The sequence below is a fragment of the Strigops habroptila genome, chromosome 1 (assembly GCF_004027225.2).
Source record: "Strigops habroptila isolate Jane chromosome 1, bStrHab1.2.pri, whole genome shotgun sequence".
NCBI classification, from domain to species: domain Eukaryota; kingdom Metazoa; phylum Chordata; class Aves; order Psittaciformes; family Psittacidae; genus Strigops; species Strigops habroptila.
Genome location: NC_044277.2, coordinates 35400124 through 35418129, shown reverse-complemented (window position 1 = coordinate 35418129; position 18006 = coordinate 35400124). Strand labels below are relative to the sequence as shown.

The window sequence follows — 18006 nt, the reverse complement described above, 5'->3', positions numbered from 1 at the left end:
CTAGGAAGAAGAGCTAGAAAGAAGAATACATATTTTATGCATTAGACTTCAGAAACTCATTCACCCATTTGGTATTTCAGGACTCAGGCATGTGTTTTTGTGCTTTGTATAATGAAGATTACTGAAGGATGCTACCAATGGCATACAGGTGTGGAACTTTAGGCGTATGAAGAATGATGTGTGTGTTTTGTAAATGCTTGTGGCATCTAACTGTTGGACCGGCACACCTGAAGGGGCATATGGCTCTTCATGCTTTTAGAAATCTGACTTTTAAGTATGCATTGAGTCATTTTTAGTAGTAAGATTAGTCTATAGGAGTGTTGAACATCTGTCACTTCTAACAGTGCAAATGTCCATTACTCCCAGCTAACAAGCCAGGTATGTAAGCCCCTCTTGCTGCCCAGCTTTAAGCAACCAAACATGAAAAGCCGGCCCTAAGTTCTGCCCTTTGATTCCCTTGTGCAGACCTCTGACAGCTAGAGAAAGCCATGCACATCCAGAACAGTAAAAACACTTTCCAGCAATGTGTAGTCTTTTAAAATATCTTGCATTGCAGAATCACTCTATCCCTTGGTTTGTAATAGAGGAATACCAAAAACCGGCAATGACAGGTATTTGTCACTGGAAAAAAGGCAGATCCCAAATTACCTTATATCTGCTCGAATTATTTCATTCTGGTTAAAATACAGAGGGGAATGGATGTGTAAGGGAAATTTTTTCCCTACTCAGATTTTTGTAGGCAACATCTCTCATGCAGTGACACCATATAAATGTGAGAAAGTTTATGAAAGTCTTGTGTTTGCCTTGGTGTCTGGTTATTCAGTTTATTTCACCTACCATGAAGTACTGGACCCCATATTCTGTTGCTCAGCTGTCTGTGGCTCCAAAGGACTCAAGCACACACATTTAGTCTGAAAGGAAATGCAAGTTAATCATCCACAAACAGTATTCTGATCTAATTTCCCTTCACTGCCAGTAAGTTCAGTGCTTTAATTCCATGAGGACATAAAATATAATCAGGACTGAGCTCTCTGGGAGGAGAAATACTAATGGAGTGGCCTATGTTAATCTTGTTTCATTAGTTTTAAAATTTTCTATTACTTGCTTGCAACCTTATGCCATCTGCAAGAATTACCATAGGGACAGTCTTCTCTGTATTCACGTACTGTAGTTCTCTTTGCCCTGCTGCTGAATACTTCAATTTCAGCTGGTGATCCTTCAAATATTTTTGCATGAGACAGCTTTAACTCACATGTCAGAGAGGTCATTACTTAGCGAAGTTTTAGCCCATTGGTTGTCATGTCAATATGCAGACAACACAGACAAAATAAGATCATTCAAAACCAAAATAAGCCCAAGATAAGTCATGCTGTGCTCGTTGCCCATGTGCCTCTGCTTTTCCACCACCCTATCAAAGGTACGGTCCCACATTTTAGCGTAGAGCTGCTTTGGAATGATTCCACAAGTGTGGCAGTGGTACACAAATAATAATTTCGTTTCTCTTCTCTGAATTGGAAATTCAGTCTTGCCAATCTGCTCAGGTAAGGAAGCCCTTCCAGAGAGGGGACTGTTTGCTCAAGAGAAGGCAGTCTTGCAAGGCTGAATCTGTCAGGAAGGATGCTAAGCAAGAGTGTCTCACCCCTCTGGCCCACTCAACACAGCATTCCAACAGTTTTCCCCCAGAGTGGGATGAGAAGTTTGTTAGCATCAGCAGCAGGCGCAGCCCAGGCAGCTCTCCCATGAAGCCAGCTGCTGCTCCAAAACCTCTCTGCTCCCTGACACGATTGTTTTTAATGCTAATGAAGGATCTGGGAATGTGCAGAGCAAAAGCCAACTCAATATTCACCATCTAGGTGTTGGTACACTTGCACTGTATCTTTTCTTAGGTAGAAAACTGGATTTATTTCTGTACCATTAAGAAATCTGCAAGGTTTGACTGAATGAGAAAAGGGTCCTCTATCCTCCATGAAGTCAGGCCTTTTGCAGGAGTCCCATGAATCTGCTAGTGTACGAGCCCTAATTAAACTCAGTTTGAAGCTTCTTCCTAAACATCTCTTACATTTTGCTTTGAAAAAAAAGAAGTGTTCAGCATGTAGCTGAAATGCAGGACAAACACTAATGCAAGAAACTCAGTTAATGGTCAAAAAATTCTGCCTTTGCTTCTCTGTAATTTGACTTGGTGATCTGGGACTCGGTTATAGCAGCTGGGTCTGAGGCCACTCAGGCTGATATTCAGTTGGTGGCAAATTCTGCCTCTAACTTTCCATTTTGTATCTTGACTTCGTGCTTCAGGTCAGATTTATTTTTTCCTCAGTTTAGCAAATACATTCAGACAAAATGAGGAAAGTCTTGATTGTTCCTCCTTTAACACCTCTCTCCCCCTTGCTTCTGAGAATTATTTGGGTGATTCAGAGGCAGCAGTGATGAGTCGTGAGGGCAATGCATTGAGATCAGCTTTCAGACAACAGTTTCTCATAATTAATATGAGTAGCAAATACTTCACCTGAAGTTTTACCTCCAATAGTCTGTGATTTGTCTGGTGAGTCATAGATACCGTCTGATTTATGTATATTTAATTTTTTCAGTCCATTGCTAGCAAAAAGACCTCCACAATGACAGAGTGGACAAAATTATTTATCCTGTTCAAATTAATACAAAGCCAGGCTCACCTAGACATTGTCTTTCTCATTGTCTAGCTCATTTAAATATTGAATTCTACTTCCACTAGACCTCCTCCTCCAAGCATTGCTTGTTTTGCTCATTGTTAAGGCATTCAGAGAGGAAAGTAGAGTGTAAACAAAAATATTTCCTAACCAAGGATGAACTGTTGCTGTTTTACATCAGATTATGGTAGATATATGTCACAACAACACAATCCACCTGTTTGTGAAATATTTGGTTAGTTATCCTACCGCTTTGAGACAGTTCAGGCTTTCAGTGTAGTCATACACTTGTCTATGAAAAGCAGTGCTTGTAGTCCTGTAACTATTAGAGACAGATCAATATTTAAATACCAGCCTATGTGACTGAAAATCCCACCGGCAGTAATTAGTAAACTGGCCTGAGTCCTTGTGTTCGGATATTGTATCATGCCACTTCCAGGCTTTCCTGGCTTGTAAGCAGGCGAGGGGCTGCACTGCAGCACCCTGCAGGACTCAGTGCCCACCTACCTAGCTTTTGAAATGGACATAAAAGTTGGGGGGCAGCACGTCCAGCCAAATTGAAATGTTATAAAAGGGATATATCAAACAGCGCTGATTCCATCTTAGATCCCTTTTTCAGGTGATATACTTTACTGACATCTTTACAATAATCTTCAGGTCTTTAAGTAAGAGACCACTGACTAACTCAGAAAACTTGTTAGCCCAGGCTACTGGCCAACAGAGAGAGATAGGTGCTGCAATGTGCAAACCACGCTGCAGATGTCCGACATAGATGTCATGCCTTTGACTGAGCAGAGAATGAAGATCTCACAACCCCAAAGAATAAGTGATCAGAATTTCTCATAGCTCTTTTTAATTTAGAGAGCACCCTATAAAATCTGCCTCAGTCTATCTCAACCATCGAAGGTGGTGATTGAAATACAGACCCAGTCTCTTAGAGCACTCCTGGCTCAGCACTTCTGCACACAGAAATGGCTTTTTTTTCATGATGAAACACATGCTGTATGACTTGCTCTATTACAAAATGCCTTTCTGAGGAAAGGTAGCTGTCGTTTTCGCCATCAGTGCTGGTGAGAATTTACAGTGTCTGGCACCAGATTTATTTTTTAAAAATAAATTCATTTTTATATTTATGCACGATTTCATAATTTAGTTTTATAAAATAAATAGATTACTTTTTAAAAAATAAAATGGAACCGGTGCCTGCCCAGATGCAGGTCAGTTCCAAGCTTGCCTCTGGTGACAGTTGCCTGTGATCTGTGCTCTGTAATAACTGTGACTAAATCTGATGCTTTGAGAGCAGCATTTATCACAGCTTCCTTGGGCTTCACATGGGAACAGGACGAGGTGGGCAGAAGGAAGCTTGGTTTAATATGTTGCACATTGGTTGACTGAGTGCTGTGAAGCAAACTAGCATTGCTAATGGGCAAGCAAAGATTACAGTGTGAGATGTGATACAACAGACATCTGTCCGGGAAGTCACAATGCTACTAACTGAGCAATGTATTGTTGGGGTAGAGTCATTTCTTGGCTACCAGCTTCACCTGCTGTGGTTGTAGCAAAGAGAAGGTTCAGGCAACTGAAGACATGGAAAAATGAGCACCCAAAGTAAAAGGGGCAACAGCAACAGACAATGAGGGAAAAAAATGTTTTAATTGTGGCCAATGATTTCTTCTTCTGTTTTGTGCTGGCTTTAAAGAATAGCAACTGGTTTAGCTGAAGTTCCAGTTTTTCTTCCTGCATCTCCATCAGTGTGGTTTTGTCTCTCACAGAAGGTGTGCTGTGTCCACAGCTCATGTATACCCCCACTTCCCCACCACATACTTACAGCAGCCCAAGTCAGTCAGTCAGTCACAATGTGAGCAGTGCTCCGACCTCCAAGCGTGGTATGTGTCTACACAGCTCACAGCTATGCTGGCTCCGTTATCTGATCCTGTGAATGGAGCTCTGGGTGAGTTACAGCCTGAACTGGCACTTTGTCTCATTCACTGGCTTTACAAAAATACCCTTTGCAGAGAAAGAAAAGCTTTAAATTACAACAGTCCATGTTACTCAAAGGAAAGACTACCTGACAGAAGCATTATGTTTACCATTACTAGGTTTGCTACTTCTCCTGAAAGCTAATAGCAAAGTTTCTCTGGCATGTATTAGATGGGTTACTGCCACAGAGAAGTTCTTTGAAAGTGTTTATTTCACATTTAACTTGCTGACCTGAAGTCACATCTATTTGTCTGATGAAGCAGCAGTAGGAAGAAGAGGGGACAACTGGTAGCCTCGAGTAGCTTTCTGGTACTGGTGGCCAGTGCATACCACTTACTCCTCCAGCCCCTCAAGATGACCCTTCCTTTGTTGGAAGGGGACAGAATTGATGATTGATTGATCAGGATGTCCTCAAAAGCTTCATTCTGGGAAGGATGAGAAATGATGTGTGGACAGATCTGAGAATGACTGTTCCAATCAGGCAGCCTTAACGTTCGTATGTTTGTAAGAGTCTCCTCTTGGGCTTCCTCCATTGTCCTGGACAGTAAGTAGCAGGACAAGGTTTTATGCAAATATACTGTTAATCACTCTCAACAAAAAGTAATGCCAATGAGGTGCAGCTATGGATGAAATATTACACAAGTATATTACTTCAGGCTTTTTTGTTTGAGTCATGAACAAGATAGATGAGATAAATAAAGGAATTAAATTTCCTTAGTCCAAAATAACAGTTAGAATAAAGCTGCTCTCTCACACCATTCTGTAAAACTGTTTCTACCACTGGTCCAAGTGTTTGGACCTCCACATCCCGTAGGAGATGTGTGGATCCTATGTCAAAGGAAGCTAGTAGGGCTGTTTTCCTCTGAAATATATTTGGCCTCTTTAAGGTCATTTTATAAAAGGCACTGCATTAGACATTATGCACATAATGTTAATTGTAATCTAATGAAAATCTATTGAAGAAAGGCATTTCTTCCCAATGGACTTTAAAAATTCATTACTGACTACTATTAAGGGAGTGACATATCTAGTACTGTGACTGATGGAGTTTGTCTGTGCATATTATTTGCCTGCTAGTATAAGCATTTCTGTGGCAGGCAATTGTGGCAATTATTTTAGAGACTATTCTGTTGGTTCCCCCTAATAAAAAAGAAAAGATCCCTACAAAATAAACAGCCTCTTAGCTTGAAACAATATTGTTGTGATATATGTGACAGCTGCCAGGTGTTACACTGAAGAAGCTAGACTGCATAAAAATATGAAAACAAAATGCTTGAACTAAAGTTTAAACTATTTAAAAATAACCTGTTGTGCTGCTTTTGTTTCCGCTGCCTGGAAGTGTTGAGTGCCAGAAGTGTAACACTTGACATTTGAGGCAGACAAACATAGCCTACAGATTCTGTGATTGCTTTGCGGCCAGCTAGCATTTTTTAATCATGCTTGTTCTTGTCAACACTGGGGGTTGTTTCTAAACAAGCCAGCTAAATATCGGAATTAACTTTAATTTCTCACTCCTTTTCTGAGGCTACAGAAACAGTAGAAGCAAAAAGCTTGTATTTTCACTGCTTCTCTCTCCAAGACCCACATTTTCCAACATATTCACACTCTTGCTCTCTGGTTGGATGAAGAGGAGGCAGTGAAGGCATTGGGCAGTTCACATGCCTCTAAAGGTGTAGATCCATTTTTTTTCTGTGGCAGCAAAGGTGATTTAGGAGTTTCTTGCCAAATGGCCCTGCTTCTTATTCCTGTCCAGATGCCACCACTCACATGGCATTTGTGCTGAGGCAGCTGTTTGTTGGGCTGTGTTGGAATCAAATAATTCAAATGGTCCAGGTTTAAAAATAATTTCCTTCACCTCAAAAAACAACACAAAATTGATGTCATTCCAGTGACATTCCCATTCTTAGTGCAGCCCTGCAAACAGCTGCAGCAATGCAAATGGACAATGAACCATGCAGGCAAAGCGAGAAGAGATGGATGGGGAGCCAAGGGGCAGTACCTGCTTTGGTTAGCATTGTTGCTCCAGAAAACATTCATATAGGTTGTAACCAACCATCCCATCTGTCTGCATAGTTGTAAGAAACAACCCCATATCCTAGGGCATACTGACTTCTAATAAGCCCCCTGCGTTCTTTTCTCGCTTTTTTCACTAAAGCTTTCCCATCAATTTGCTGAAAACTAAGACCATGACACTATAAGATGGTTTGGAGAATTCAGAAATAGGTCAGGTGACACAATGTGTTCAACTACTACACATCCACTAGGTAGAACCGTATTTGTTCAAAAAATGTGAGATAGTTTTTTCTTTGCCAGCAAAGGCATAATCTATTCTCCTGTGGACAGCATAAAACCAGCAACAATTTTTGTTTTCTGATTAATTACAAAAAATTGTGATTGTGTAATTATGCTCAAGCTAGATAAAATATACTGCTGGGTTATCTATAGCCCTGGAGGAAACAACCGTTTCAGCCCCCATTTCTCTTATTTCTCACATCTCTCTGCAAGCTGGTGTGACATAACCTCTGAGAGGGACAGAGATCCCACTTTATCAGAAGTCATAAAAAATAATCAAAAATTGCCAAAGCAAAAACCAAAGAAGACTATGAAGACCCTTCACCTTTCCTCCCCACTTCCTAAATTTAAGAGTTACTGACCTTGTAAAAGTGATAGCGCAGTCAAAGTTCTCAATTCCTATCAAGCAATTTTCTGATATCTTGAAGTATTTGACTGAAACCTTTCTTGTGTAATTACTTAAAAGCCAGATCTAGTCTAACCCAGTCACCAAGAGTGTCTCTAGAGTCAGTAGAAAGAAAAGGGCACATCCAGAGGGCAACCCACCCTATAGACACTTCTAAGCATGGGACGAATCACCCTCTGGTTGTGCCTTTCTCTTATCACTCCCATTAGAGGGCATGAATACAGCTTGCTTGAGCGGATATCTCATTTCTGGATGACTCAAGTTTGGTAATATGGATCCCAGTCTTTGTACCTAAAGGCTATGGAGATTAATGGCAGGAAAGCAGAAAACAATGTGTAGATTTCATTTTGTTTCAAGTATCTGGAAGGCTTAGACTGCCTATTTTTCCCCAGCATAAATGGCATAACTGCTAGACCCTAATAAATGAAAACATTATGACAAAGCCATCCTACTCACTCCTTTCCCCCACTCCACACCCTTTACAAGAACTCTGTACAGATTTAGGTAGTGCTCTGCACAAGGAAGCAAATGCTGAAAGATGCTGAATACCTGCAACTTTGGTACAACTCATCAGGTTAAACTCTGAGATCCTTATACGTGCAAATTTTAGTGTGCCAGATGCTGAGCAGTGCTGAATAGCTGCTCAGTGGGAGTTGTGGTTGCTCGGCGCCTCCAAAAATTTGGCTTGTGAACTTCAGCCTGGACTTTGCTTATGGGAAAAACAAACTCAACCATCAGTCATGCAGGGTGTGTTTCCCTCCCTGCTGCATGAGCTAGCCTTGTGAAAATTCCTGGTGCTTATTGAGAGCATCATCTGATGTCACTCAGCACCACAGGGGAAAATATAAATCAAAGTGTAAGTATTCAGCACTGTCTCAGCATTGGCCTAATGTGATTAATGTAATCTGAGGTAAACACTTTAGTTATCCCTTATTACTGTGAGGGACCCAAATCAAGGGTTGGGACTTGTTATTCCAGGTAATGTGAAAAACAGCCCTACCCATGAGATCTCCAAGACTAAGATAAAGCTTGAGTAGAAGCTTGACAACAGTTACCTAATAGCAATGGACAGACACAATGAAGTGTTGAATCTGAACCATCTGAAAGGCATGTGGCAAGGGCTGTGCCATGCTCAGCAGAAAGCTTTTCTCTGGCAGCAGAGCAGGGCTGCAGTAATAGGTAGAGCGAGGTGATCTGAGATGAGATTGCAAGGACCTGCAGAGGGGTTGGATGCCTTAATCCCATTGACACTTCTCAATTGACGATTGCTCAACTAACACTGAGCCCTGCTTCTGCTTTCTACCTTTCAGAATCACCTCCTAGTTCAAAGAAGTTGTTTTATGTAGAAGTCCACAGCTGAAATCTTTGTGTCACACAATCTCAGCACAAGGTATAACTCTGAGTTGTGTGGGCTGCAGTTGGAAGGGAGGTGTTGACTTACTTAATAACATGGACAGAGTTGCTCCTGGCACCTTTTGATGGTCTCTTGCCTCGCATGAGGATAGCATACCTCAGTCACTGTATGACTCAGAGCACAAATACTAAAGTGTCACAGGTGTGAAAATGCAAGTCTAAAAGCTGTCTGGGCATGATGGCAAATGATTGCTCTTGGAAAGACACATCGAAGTATTGCAGACTGGCAGCCTGCTGAGTCCAGCGAGGTGCAGGGAGTAAATGCTTCATCCAGCCAAACCCAGTGGGAATATGTTGGAGCTCTAACATTGTTTTGCTGACACAGGAAAATGTCATCACAGCAGAATATGAAGGAGTTAACACATTATGAAATTCAGATTTGGCAGTGATGCAGACCAAGATTGTTTTGTTTGGAATGCAGTACCAGCAGAGTTGGTTAACAAGGTAATGCAGTCATCTAGCCAATCTAAACCATTACATAGTGATTTTTTATTTCTTGTTAGGTTAGATCCAAATTCTATGAAACAAGCTGCTTAACTTTAAGTCCATACATAGTTCTTTGCTTCGGAGTTAACCTTAGTTTAATGTGTACTTCTGGGTAGTAGCTGGTTGGAACAGCAAATGGAAGTGCTAAAGGAAGCCCATCTTGCACATGCAGAGAAATAACAAGGTACCACTGTGGTTTTAAGTAAAAAAATATTAAATATACATGAAATTCTTTATTAAACCTCTTGCCAGTCCTGTTCCTTTGCAGAGCAAGAAGCGAGGAGGGCTGTCCCTTGCCTGCTTACACACACTAGTGAAGGCTCGGTGCGCAAAATTGCACAACCAATTTCAAAACAATTCTTATCTAGTTCAGGCACTCCAGATGTCCTTCCAAAAAAAAAAGAGGGGCAAAATTTTCAACAGAGGTCTAATAGAACACCTACACTCCTGCATCTACAAAGATCGAAAGAGCACAGAATCCCTTACAACTCAGAAAGTCTGGCCATGTATTTACTGCTGATACCTGAATTTTGGAATCAGGTTGAAAGGTTTGCATTCAGCACTTTCCAGGGCTGAGCGGCAGATCTTCTATAATCAGGACTCAATTAACTACCTGCCTTTTCAGTTGAAGATCTATCCCCATGGGCCCAAAACTTTTGCATAAGCTCGGGAGATGACCCTTCTCACCAGCATTGCTGAAAATGGACTTTGGTATTCAAGTAGGCAGGTGTTTCTCCCAGGTTTTTCATCATGCTTGTGCTCTTATTAAAATGCATTATAAAGTTAGAAAGCAAAAGCTATATTCTTCAAGATCCTTGTCCATAAAAATCCTTTCTGAGCCATGTATTTTGCAGCGAATAGTAGTGAGTGCCTTACTTTGAAAATATCAATCTAAGTAAAAGATTAGTCCGTATTTCATACATTTTCTCAGATAGCGTTTCATTGGAACAAGTAGGGCTATTCCAGTCTGAGGATCTGCATCTAAAAAAGGAGCTGTGAACTCTAATTACATATAAATAAAGAAACAGGGAGCTATTTTTTTCATACTTCCATTCTATCTTGTTTGTTGGTGTCACAACACTTGAATAGGTAGTAACTGGAATGAAGCCCAGTAACAAATTTATACTTAACATACCATTAGTTCTTACTAATTCGTGTGGTACAGTCTAACTTAAGCACTTGCAGAAATGCTTAAGAAAGTCATCCATCCCATGATTCAGTTCCTCGCAAGCATCCCTGCTTCATTGTTTGTTCCTGGATATCTCTGTGAGCACTCACTGCTTCGGTAACCTCCATTTAGGACAATATTATAAATGATTGAGACGTTAAAATTCAGAGGACACCACTCTCATTTTCCCTCTATCAAGTAGTATCTTGACATCAAATAGTTCTCCTAAGATCATGATAAAGTCCCCAAATGAAGGTGAAATCCTGCAGAGAGAAGGCTGGCAGCATAGCAACTTTAATATTAAGAATGTAAAACAATTTATGTGCATATCTAAGAATATAAAGAAGGGGAAAAAATCCTGTGTGTTGCAAGTTAAATAGCGGTTTTAGTGATGAAGACAAAAGGTTTCTTTTAGCTACCAAATCACCCATTTTTATATATTTTATCTTAATAGGATTTCAGATACTATCACAAACCAGTCTTCATTCTCTGCCAAAGGGATCTGAAAACACTGGAACTAGTAAAATATTTCTGCATATTATATTGGTCTGTTAAATATTTAGCTAATTTTTAAAATAGTAATGATTCCTGTGATTAGCAGTTACAGCATATCATGTCTAGATTCCCTTTTTTACTGTAAGCATAGGGTACCTGTGCAAACAAAACCAGAATTGGCCTGGGATATAAGCAGAAGCTTATATTTCTGTATTATTTATTTCCTATTCTTGGGCTGAGTGAAATTGAAGTGAAATAAATATTAAAAGACTTTAAAGGAAAAAAAATAAGATGAAAAGCAGCACATCCAAGGCAGATTTCATGACAGCAGAACAAGGATCATTTTGAGTGGCAATGCACTGACAATAACTTTTGGCTTCGGTCCACATCAATCTGGAGGCCCAGCTATGCAAGCCAAGCTGGCTCTGGATCGCTTCTAAGCAGGCAGTTATCACCTTCAGTGCAATAATATTCCTGAAGTCCAAATCAGGATTAAGCCCTTTGCACAGCTGCGACACGGCTCACTCGGTGTAATCCTCCCTCTTCTACTGTCCGTGGCAAAAGTCCTTCTGACTTCTCTGGCATTAGAAGTCTTGCTCGCCTCCCCAAATTTTCCTGCTTCCCGCCTTTCTTCCTCTTTCCCACTTCATTCTGGTTTTGTGCATGTTGTGATATCTTAAGGATTCTAATGCAATTCATCTTTTCCTTTTCCATTTGTCAACCTTTCCTTCCTTTACAGACTGGTTCTGAACCGTCCCCTCAAGGACGAGTGGAGGAAACTCCCATGAGCAATGAGAGGGGTGACGAGCCGGCTCGTCATATCTTCTCCTTCTCCTGGTTGAACTCACTGACTGAATGATGACTCACTCTGGCTGGCTTCTGGTGTGCTTCTCCTCGGAAGGACCACGAGCACAGGCAGCCTGGCTGCAGTCAACAAAGAAACTGCCCTGGAAAGGGACATCCAAGAGGGTTTTGTTCCCAGGAACTCAGCTGACCTCCACATTGTACCCAGCCCTTGAGATGACGGTCCTGAGAGGAATGGGGACATGGGGACAAATTACTATGCTGTATTGTACTGAGTGTTTTTCAATAATTTCTTGTTTCCAAGGGGAAAATAGCATCACTTCAGCTGTAGGCTGAGCACTGCTAGTGTTTCGTTACTCACTTTTTTGGCACGTCCCCGTGTAGGTGTAAATGCTTCACCACTGTTAGCTAAAATGCTGGTATGAGATTCACTAGTAGCATCCTTTGCCAAAACAGTGTTTCTCCTCAGTACCCTCCTGCATCCCTACTCATAGGTGCTCTGGTGACTTCAGTGACACTATCACGCCCTTGGCAGCCTCAAGTCAGGGTTGTGTCTGAACTCATCCCTGCAGCCACTTGTATTCCCCACAGCACTGGTGCTTCCCTGGCTGCGGAGGCTGAGCACGGGACGGGAGAGAGAAGCTGCCATTTCTCCCTTCACCTTTGCTCTTCCTGCTGAGCCACCACAGATGGCCCTCACATAGAGGTTATTTGTAGGGAAGGTGCCCAGCAGCAGGGATGAGGAAGATGCACATGCTGAAAGCACTGGCCAAGCCCCTGCACATGATTGCAGGACACAGCTCTGAGCATGTGGGGCAGATGCTAGAGTGCTGCCCACATCTGTCTAGCCATAATCTGTGTCTGCATTTTCTCAGTCATCTGTGTGTGTCAGAAAACAGGCATGTTTTTGCATGAAACCAGAATGGGATGAGGTGGTCACAGGTGTTCATTCACGGTTTAATTTGAAGGCCCCATGTTGTGCTGTAAAAAAGGCAAATGGCAAATGTCCTGTCCTGTGTGCATGGCAGATGCTGAGCTGCCTAATGAAGTCAAATTCATGTCTTAAAAGAAGCTCTACAAGTTGTACTGAAGGTGACACTCTGCAAGTATTGTCACTGGGAACAGAGTGTCAGCGCTCAGTAGTGTTTGAGAGACATTGGCAGGTTGCTGGGGGTGCTTGGTGCCATAGGGGACCAGGTGTCAAGCTCTGCACTAGGGTTAAGCATGGATTTTTCTGGGAGTCCAGAACCTGGCCCTGGACACAACATTTGGGCAGGGGACTGTGTGGGGCCATAGGCCTGCACTGAGCCCCAGAAAGACTGGTGAGCTGGCAGTGCAGCCCCCAGGCAGGTCAGCAGGCTGCGAGGGGTCAGCCCTAGGCTTGGCTGATCAGCCCTCACTCGTACCTATGTTGCCTGGAAAACACTCCTGTGGGAGAAATTTTGGCGGGCTGCACAGGTGAGCTCCCTGCAAAGCTTTGGGACTTGCACAGCCACCGCCACTGCATTGCTCTAGCTGCTGGAGCAGTTTTTCCTGGGATTTGGTTTGGCGTGAGGGATTTTTCTATTTTCTCCCAGTCCTCCTGGAGGATTTTCCCCAGTTTTTCCCAGGAAGTTTCTCCATATGCACTGCCACCTCCCCAGCGGCCCTGGGAGGGACCCGGCTTGCCCACCGCCGCCAGGACGGGGGGAGCCAAAGTGAGGAAGAACCTGCCTTTCTGGGGTGTGGGGAGGATGAGCCAGAACGAAAACACAACAGAGGTGCCGGAGCTCCCGTTTTCCCACCGCTGCGCTCTGGCAGGAGGAGACTGCCCGACCCCGGCCGCAGCGGCAGGAGCCGGGGAGCCCCTCGGGATGAATCGGCAGGGCTGGGGGCACCCACCGGCCGCCGAACCCCCCGTTTCCCCCCGGTCCCCGGGAGCAGCCTGTGCCGAGGGCTGCGGGGCCCGGGGCCGGCGGCACGTCGGGGCGCGCCGCTGGGACAGCCCGCGGGGACCGGGGCTCCCGAGGCGGGGAGGGGAAACGCGTCCCTGGGGGGGATTTAGGGCTCCCCGCGGCTCCGGGTGACCGCGGCCGTGGGTGCCCACCCCCCTCCCGTTTTCCCCGCCCCGGTAAGGGCTGAGGGAGGCGGAGCAGCCCTCGGGCGTCCAGGCAAGAAAGTCTATCAAGCCATCTTTACTTTGCAGCTTTTATTAAAAATATAAATATTAAACATTCTCTTACACAACCAAATCGACCGAGCGCTGAAAAGATGTTTTATTGTGAAAATGTTTACAGGAAAAAAAAAGTGGATTTAAACTAGCTTACAGAGATTCCTCCTCCCACCTCCCTGCCCCCAGCAGAAAAGTTATCTGTCTTCTTGGCACCACTTCTTCCAATGCTCACACATCCCTACGTAGCGATGGCACTAGAATAACTGGGAAATGGAGAAATAAATAAAGGTAGGGGAGGTTACTAACGACACTCGTGTTTCTGCACTTGGTACACGGTTGTGCATGCTAGTCAAGGGACAGAGGCTGTTCGGAGTACACCCTTCTAGGTTTAAAGCTATATAAAAATAAAGAGATGACATCAGAGCAGCACTATGGTACATCGGACGGTGTAATTATTCTTGTGCTAACTGCGGAATCTCTTTGGCAAGGCGGGGAGGGGCCGCTTCATTTCCCGATTATCTCCATCAGTTTCCTGTTGCTGTGAGCCTGCTGCGCTAGCTGCTCGGCTCGGGCCATCTCCAAGACTTCTCGCAGGAGGTGGAAAGTCAGATCCAGAGAAATAGGGGGCTCCTCGGATCGCTTCTCCCTCTCCACGGCCTCGCCCTCGGCTTCGCCCTCCTCGGGGCTCCCCAGCGAGCGCTCGGGCAGCTGCTGCAGCTGTTGCACCGCCGCCCGGAAAAAGTTGCTGGCGGCGGCTTCGGGCTGTAGGTGGCTGGTGCTGCTGGAAGAGGAGGAGAAAGGGCCAACGGGTCTCTTGTTGAGGTTGCCCAGCCGCAGGAAATACTCTTCTCCCATGCGGAGCAGGACGGGCAGAGTTTGCTGCTGCTGCTGTTGCTGCTGCTGCTGGAAGAAATCTGGCTGGTGCAGAGCCCCGTGGGCGGCTACCGGGCTCTTGCTGAGGGCTCTGCACTCCTGGCAGGGCAGGAGGGCGACCAGCAGGATTCCCGTGGACACCAGCAGCGGGATCTTCATGGTCGGGGCCCAAATCTGTGGGGCACACGGGGTACGGGGGACGGGGTTACACAGCCGAGCCGCGGCGGCGGGGAGGCCAGCGCGGGGCCGGGCGGGGGGGGGGCGCCCTCCGCCGCCGCTGTCCCGGTGCTGAAACTCATCGCTCCGCGCCCCTCCGCGCCCCTCCGCGCGCCGCACACCGCTGCCCGGCCGCGCTCAGCCCTGGCCCCGGCGAACCCCGCCGTCGAGGCGGCCTCCCCCCTCTTTCCCTCCCCGCGGAACAGCTCCGGGCTGCGCCGGCGGCGGCTCCCGCGGACCAGGCTGTGCTGAGCCCCTGCGGAGAGAGCCAGACCCGCGCCCCTTCACCCACCCGGGGCGGGGTGCCTGCGGCGGGGCGGCTCTCCCCAGCAGCCGCGGGGTCCGAGTGCCCGGCTCCCCCGCGCCTCCCCGCTCCCCGCCCGGCCGGGCGAGCTCCCGCCTCCCGCGGGACGCCGCGCTCAGCCCCACGCAGAGCAGCGCATCCCGCTGCGCTCCCGGGCGCAGCCTCGCACCTACCTGGGGCGGCGGCGGCAGGGTAGGGCAGCTAGCGGGACTCGGAGGTGCCCGGTGTCCCTTCCTCTCACTCTCCCCGGAGCCGGCTCCTGGCGAACTTGGGATCAGATTTGGTCCTAATCAGAGCCCGGGCGCGGGATTTTTATAGCTTAGACCCTCTCCTGGAATCACGCAGAACTTGCCTAATAAGCTGACGCTCTCCTGACAGCCCGATTGCGTGCCCCGATCCACTGCTGAATAAATCATGGGGGCCCGTCGGAGCAGCGATGGGCCGAGTTTCGCTATCGCAACCCCAAATCTCACGTCCAATTATATCAACAGATATTTATCGCCTCTGCAGTGACGTCAGCCGGGCCGGGGGCCGGGGAGCAGGGTGCCCCCCCCGCCCCATTGACAAAAATACTTGAATGAGATTGCCTAGCGGGCGCGTACTATGAGAGGTCACTCCGGGGAAACTTTCCACTCGCGGCCGGCCCGCGGCGAGGGACCCGACCCGCCCGGGACCAGGCTGCTGCCCCGGGCCGTCTCCTTCCCCCATCCACGGTCCTCTCCGGCTGCGGCCGGCCGGCGCGGAAGGCTCCGCGGGGCGCGGGGTTTGCGTGGATCACCCCCCGTCTTTGCTCCGCGCCCGGGGCCAGCCCAGCTTTGGGCAGCGCTTCCCCTGCAAAGCGGGCGGGAGCGCGGCCGAGCCCCGCGGGCAGGGCAGGTGCCGGTGCCGGGAGGGACCCGCCGCACCGCGGACACTGCCACGTCGCAGGCGCTGCCCGGAGCCCCGCAGGAGGGAGGAGGGTGGAACGCCGCTGGGGACGGCAGGGAGGGCAGAGGGGGTCGCCCCGGGAGCACCTGCCGGGGCAGGGACCGCAGCCCCAGCAGCGCTCCGCCCGCTCCTCCTCTCCTGCCACCTCCGGCACCGCCGGCCGCTCCTCCCGGCCCTGCCTCCGCCGCCAGCTGCCGCTCCCTCGCTCTGGCCCTCGCTTCCCTCCATTGCATTCCCACCTCTTGTATGGAGGCAGCAGCTGCTCTTTTTTCCCCTCCTCGACTCCACGAGCTGCTCTTCCCTACCTTCTCAACTCCACACCCGAGTGCTTCCCTGTTTGCCCTCCTCAGATAAGGCCCTACCCTCCAGGGTGTCCTATATTCAGGTTGAGCCCCCTTTGAAGTGTTCTCCCATCTCCATTATGTCTGCAGGCTCCAGACCATAGTCCAGCAGTATCTCCAGCTGGGTTGTTTATCCACCAATCTTCTCTTCCAGGAGGTAGCGCTGCCTATAGAAATAACTTCTGCCCAACACCCATTCCATAAGTAATGTGTGTTCTTCCACTTTTTGCATCCCACTGCATCTCAGTCCTGCTTCTCCACTGCCTTGGTTGCAACATCAATCATCTTGTTCCCTTTAAATTGGAAACTTTACCATAAAACCAACTGGTTTATTCTGCATGGACTGCAAATGCTGGGGGTCATGCACTTGCTTGTCTCCCATCATAGTCAGGAGTTGCAACAGACCATAGAAAGTGGTCATATGCTATTGATGCTAAATCAGTATGAGTATGAAATCCATTTCCTTAATAAAATAACATATATTAAGTTCAAACAACTTAATATATGAGGTTGGCCACAGCCCAATTCTGAGCATCTCCTTAGGGATGCTATACACTTTAATTTTTGTTGTACCTACCTCCAGCCTTGGATGCTGTTGGTGAAGTGCCAAAGAACCAGATCTTGTGCATCATAAAGAAACAGATGGTAAAACAAGTAGTAATACCAGAGATTTGTCTCTGCATTACCTCTGCTAGCTCAGGCATTCATGAACTGAAATGCGTATTACAACAAAAACAGAACAGAATATATTGTGTAGATAGTTGCAGCAAAAGCTATTTGTATGCTTTTAAAGCATGTCAGCAGGGCTTTCAGTGAGAACAAGAGGTTCAAAGAAACAGGAGCTAAGTTCAAACAGTTGATGGAAAATGTAAGAGGTACTTATTAAACTCTCCAGATGTGCTCTGGGATGGGTTTTATCACACTGTCTCCATTTTTAGGTTTAATATACCTTTTAAAGACATGAAACCTCTTAAAATAACATGATCATAAATGTAAAGAAGGAAGCATTTTGATCCAAATACTTTTTTTTTAGTGTCGTGGGTGAGATCTGAATAAGGCATAGAGCTGCATCTCTCCAAAAGATTGATGCCAGTGAGAACTGGCTCAGATTATTTTATGCTTTTAATTATTTACAATATTATTTAGGTCCCTTTAGGCAGACAGTTTTGTCTCTTGAAGAAACCCAAGGAAAGCAAATACAGCATAGGAGCAGGCTAGGAGAGCTCCTGCAGTTTTCACACGAGCTGTACAACCTGCCAGGTTCTTCTCCCCTTTGTCCTGACCCTTGGCTCTGAGCAGGGTCTACAGTGTCTCACACATGCCGGTTTCTAATCCATCATAGTCACATTACCCCACTTTCCCCATAGATCCCGAGTGATGTATGATAGGGCTTGCAACAATTTAAATGCAGGGAAGAATGTGAGACATTTGGATGCCTTGATAACGAGGAATAGAAAATATCAGAGACACACAACCCAAAAAGTAC

At 46.3% G+C, this 18006-nt stretch overlaps 2 protein-coding genes across 2 annotated transcripts in view; one reads left to right on the top strand and one right to left on the bottom strand.

The window, feature by feature from the left end:
• TRIM55 (tripartite motif containing 55) overlaps nt 1–12030 on the top strand; it is a 57484-nt gene extending 45454 nt beyond the window's left edge. The window contains exon 12 of the mRNA XM_030507649.1: nt 11643–12030. Within this exon, the coding sequence (XP_030363509.1) occupies nt 11643–11762 (120 nt within the window). The 3' untranslated portion in view covers nt 11763–12030. The remainder of the gene's footprint in view (nt 1–11642) is intronic.
• A 1850-nt stretch (nt 12031–13880) lies between these two features.
• On the bottom strand, nt 13881–15723 carry CRH (corticotropin releasing hormone). The gene is made up of 2 exons (XM_030507399.1): nt 15426–15723; nt 13881–14906 (listed from the first exon to the last, which is right to left on the bottom strand). The coding sequence occupies exon 2, from the start codon at nt 14889–14891 to the stop codon at nt 14364–14366; it is 528 nt and encodes a 175-aa protein (XP_030363259.1). The 5' UTR covers nt 14892–14906; nt 15426–15723; the 3' UTR covers nt 13881–14363.
• Between the last annotated feature and the right edge of the window lie 2283 nt (nt 15724–18006).

Excerpts from the sequence above, each read along its gene's own strand:
- CRH (XM_030507399.1), bottom strand. The coding sequence starts at position 14,891 with ATGAAGATCCCGCTGCTGGTGTCCACGGGAATCCTGCTGGTCGCCCTC.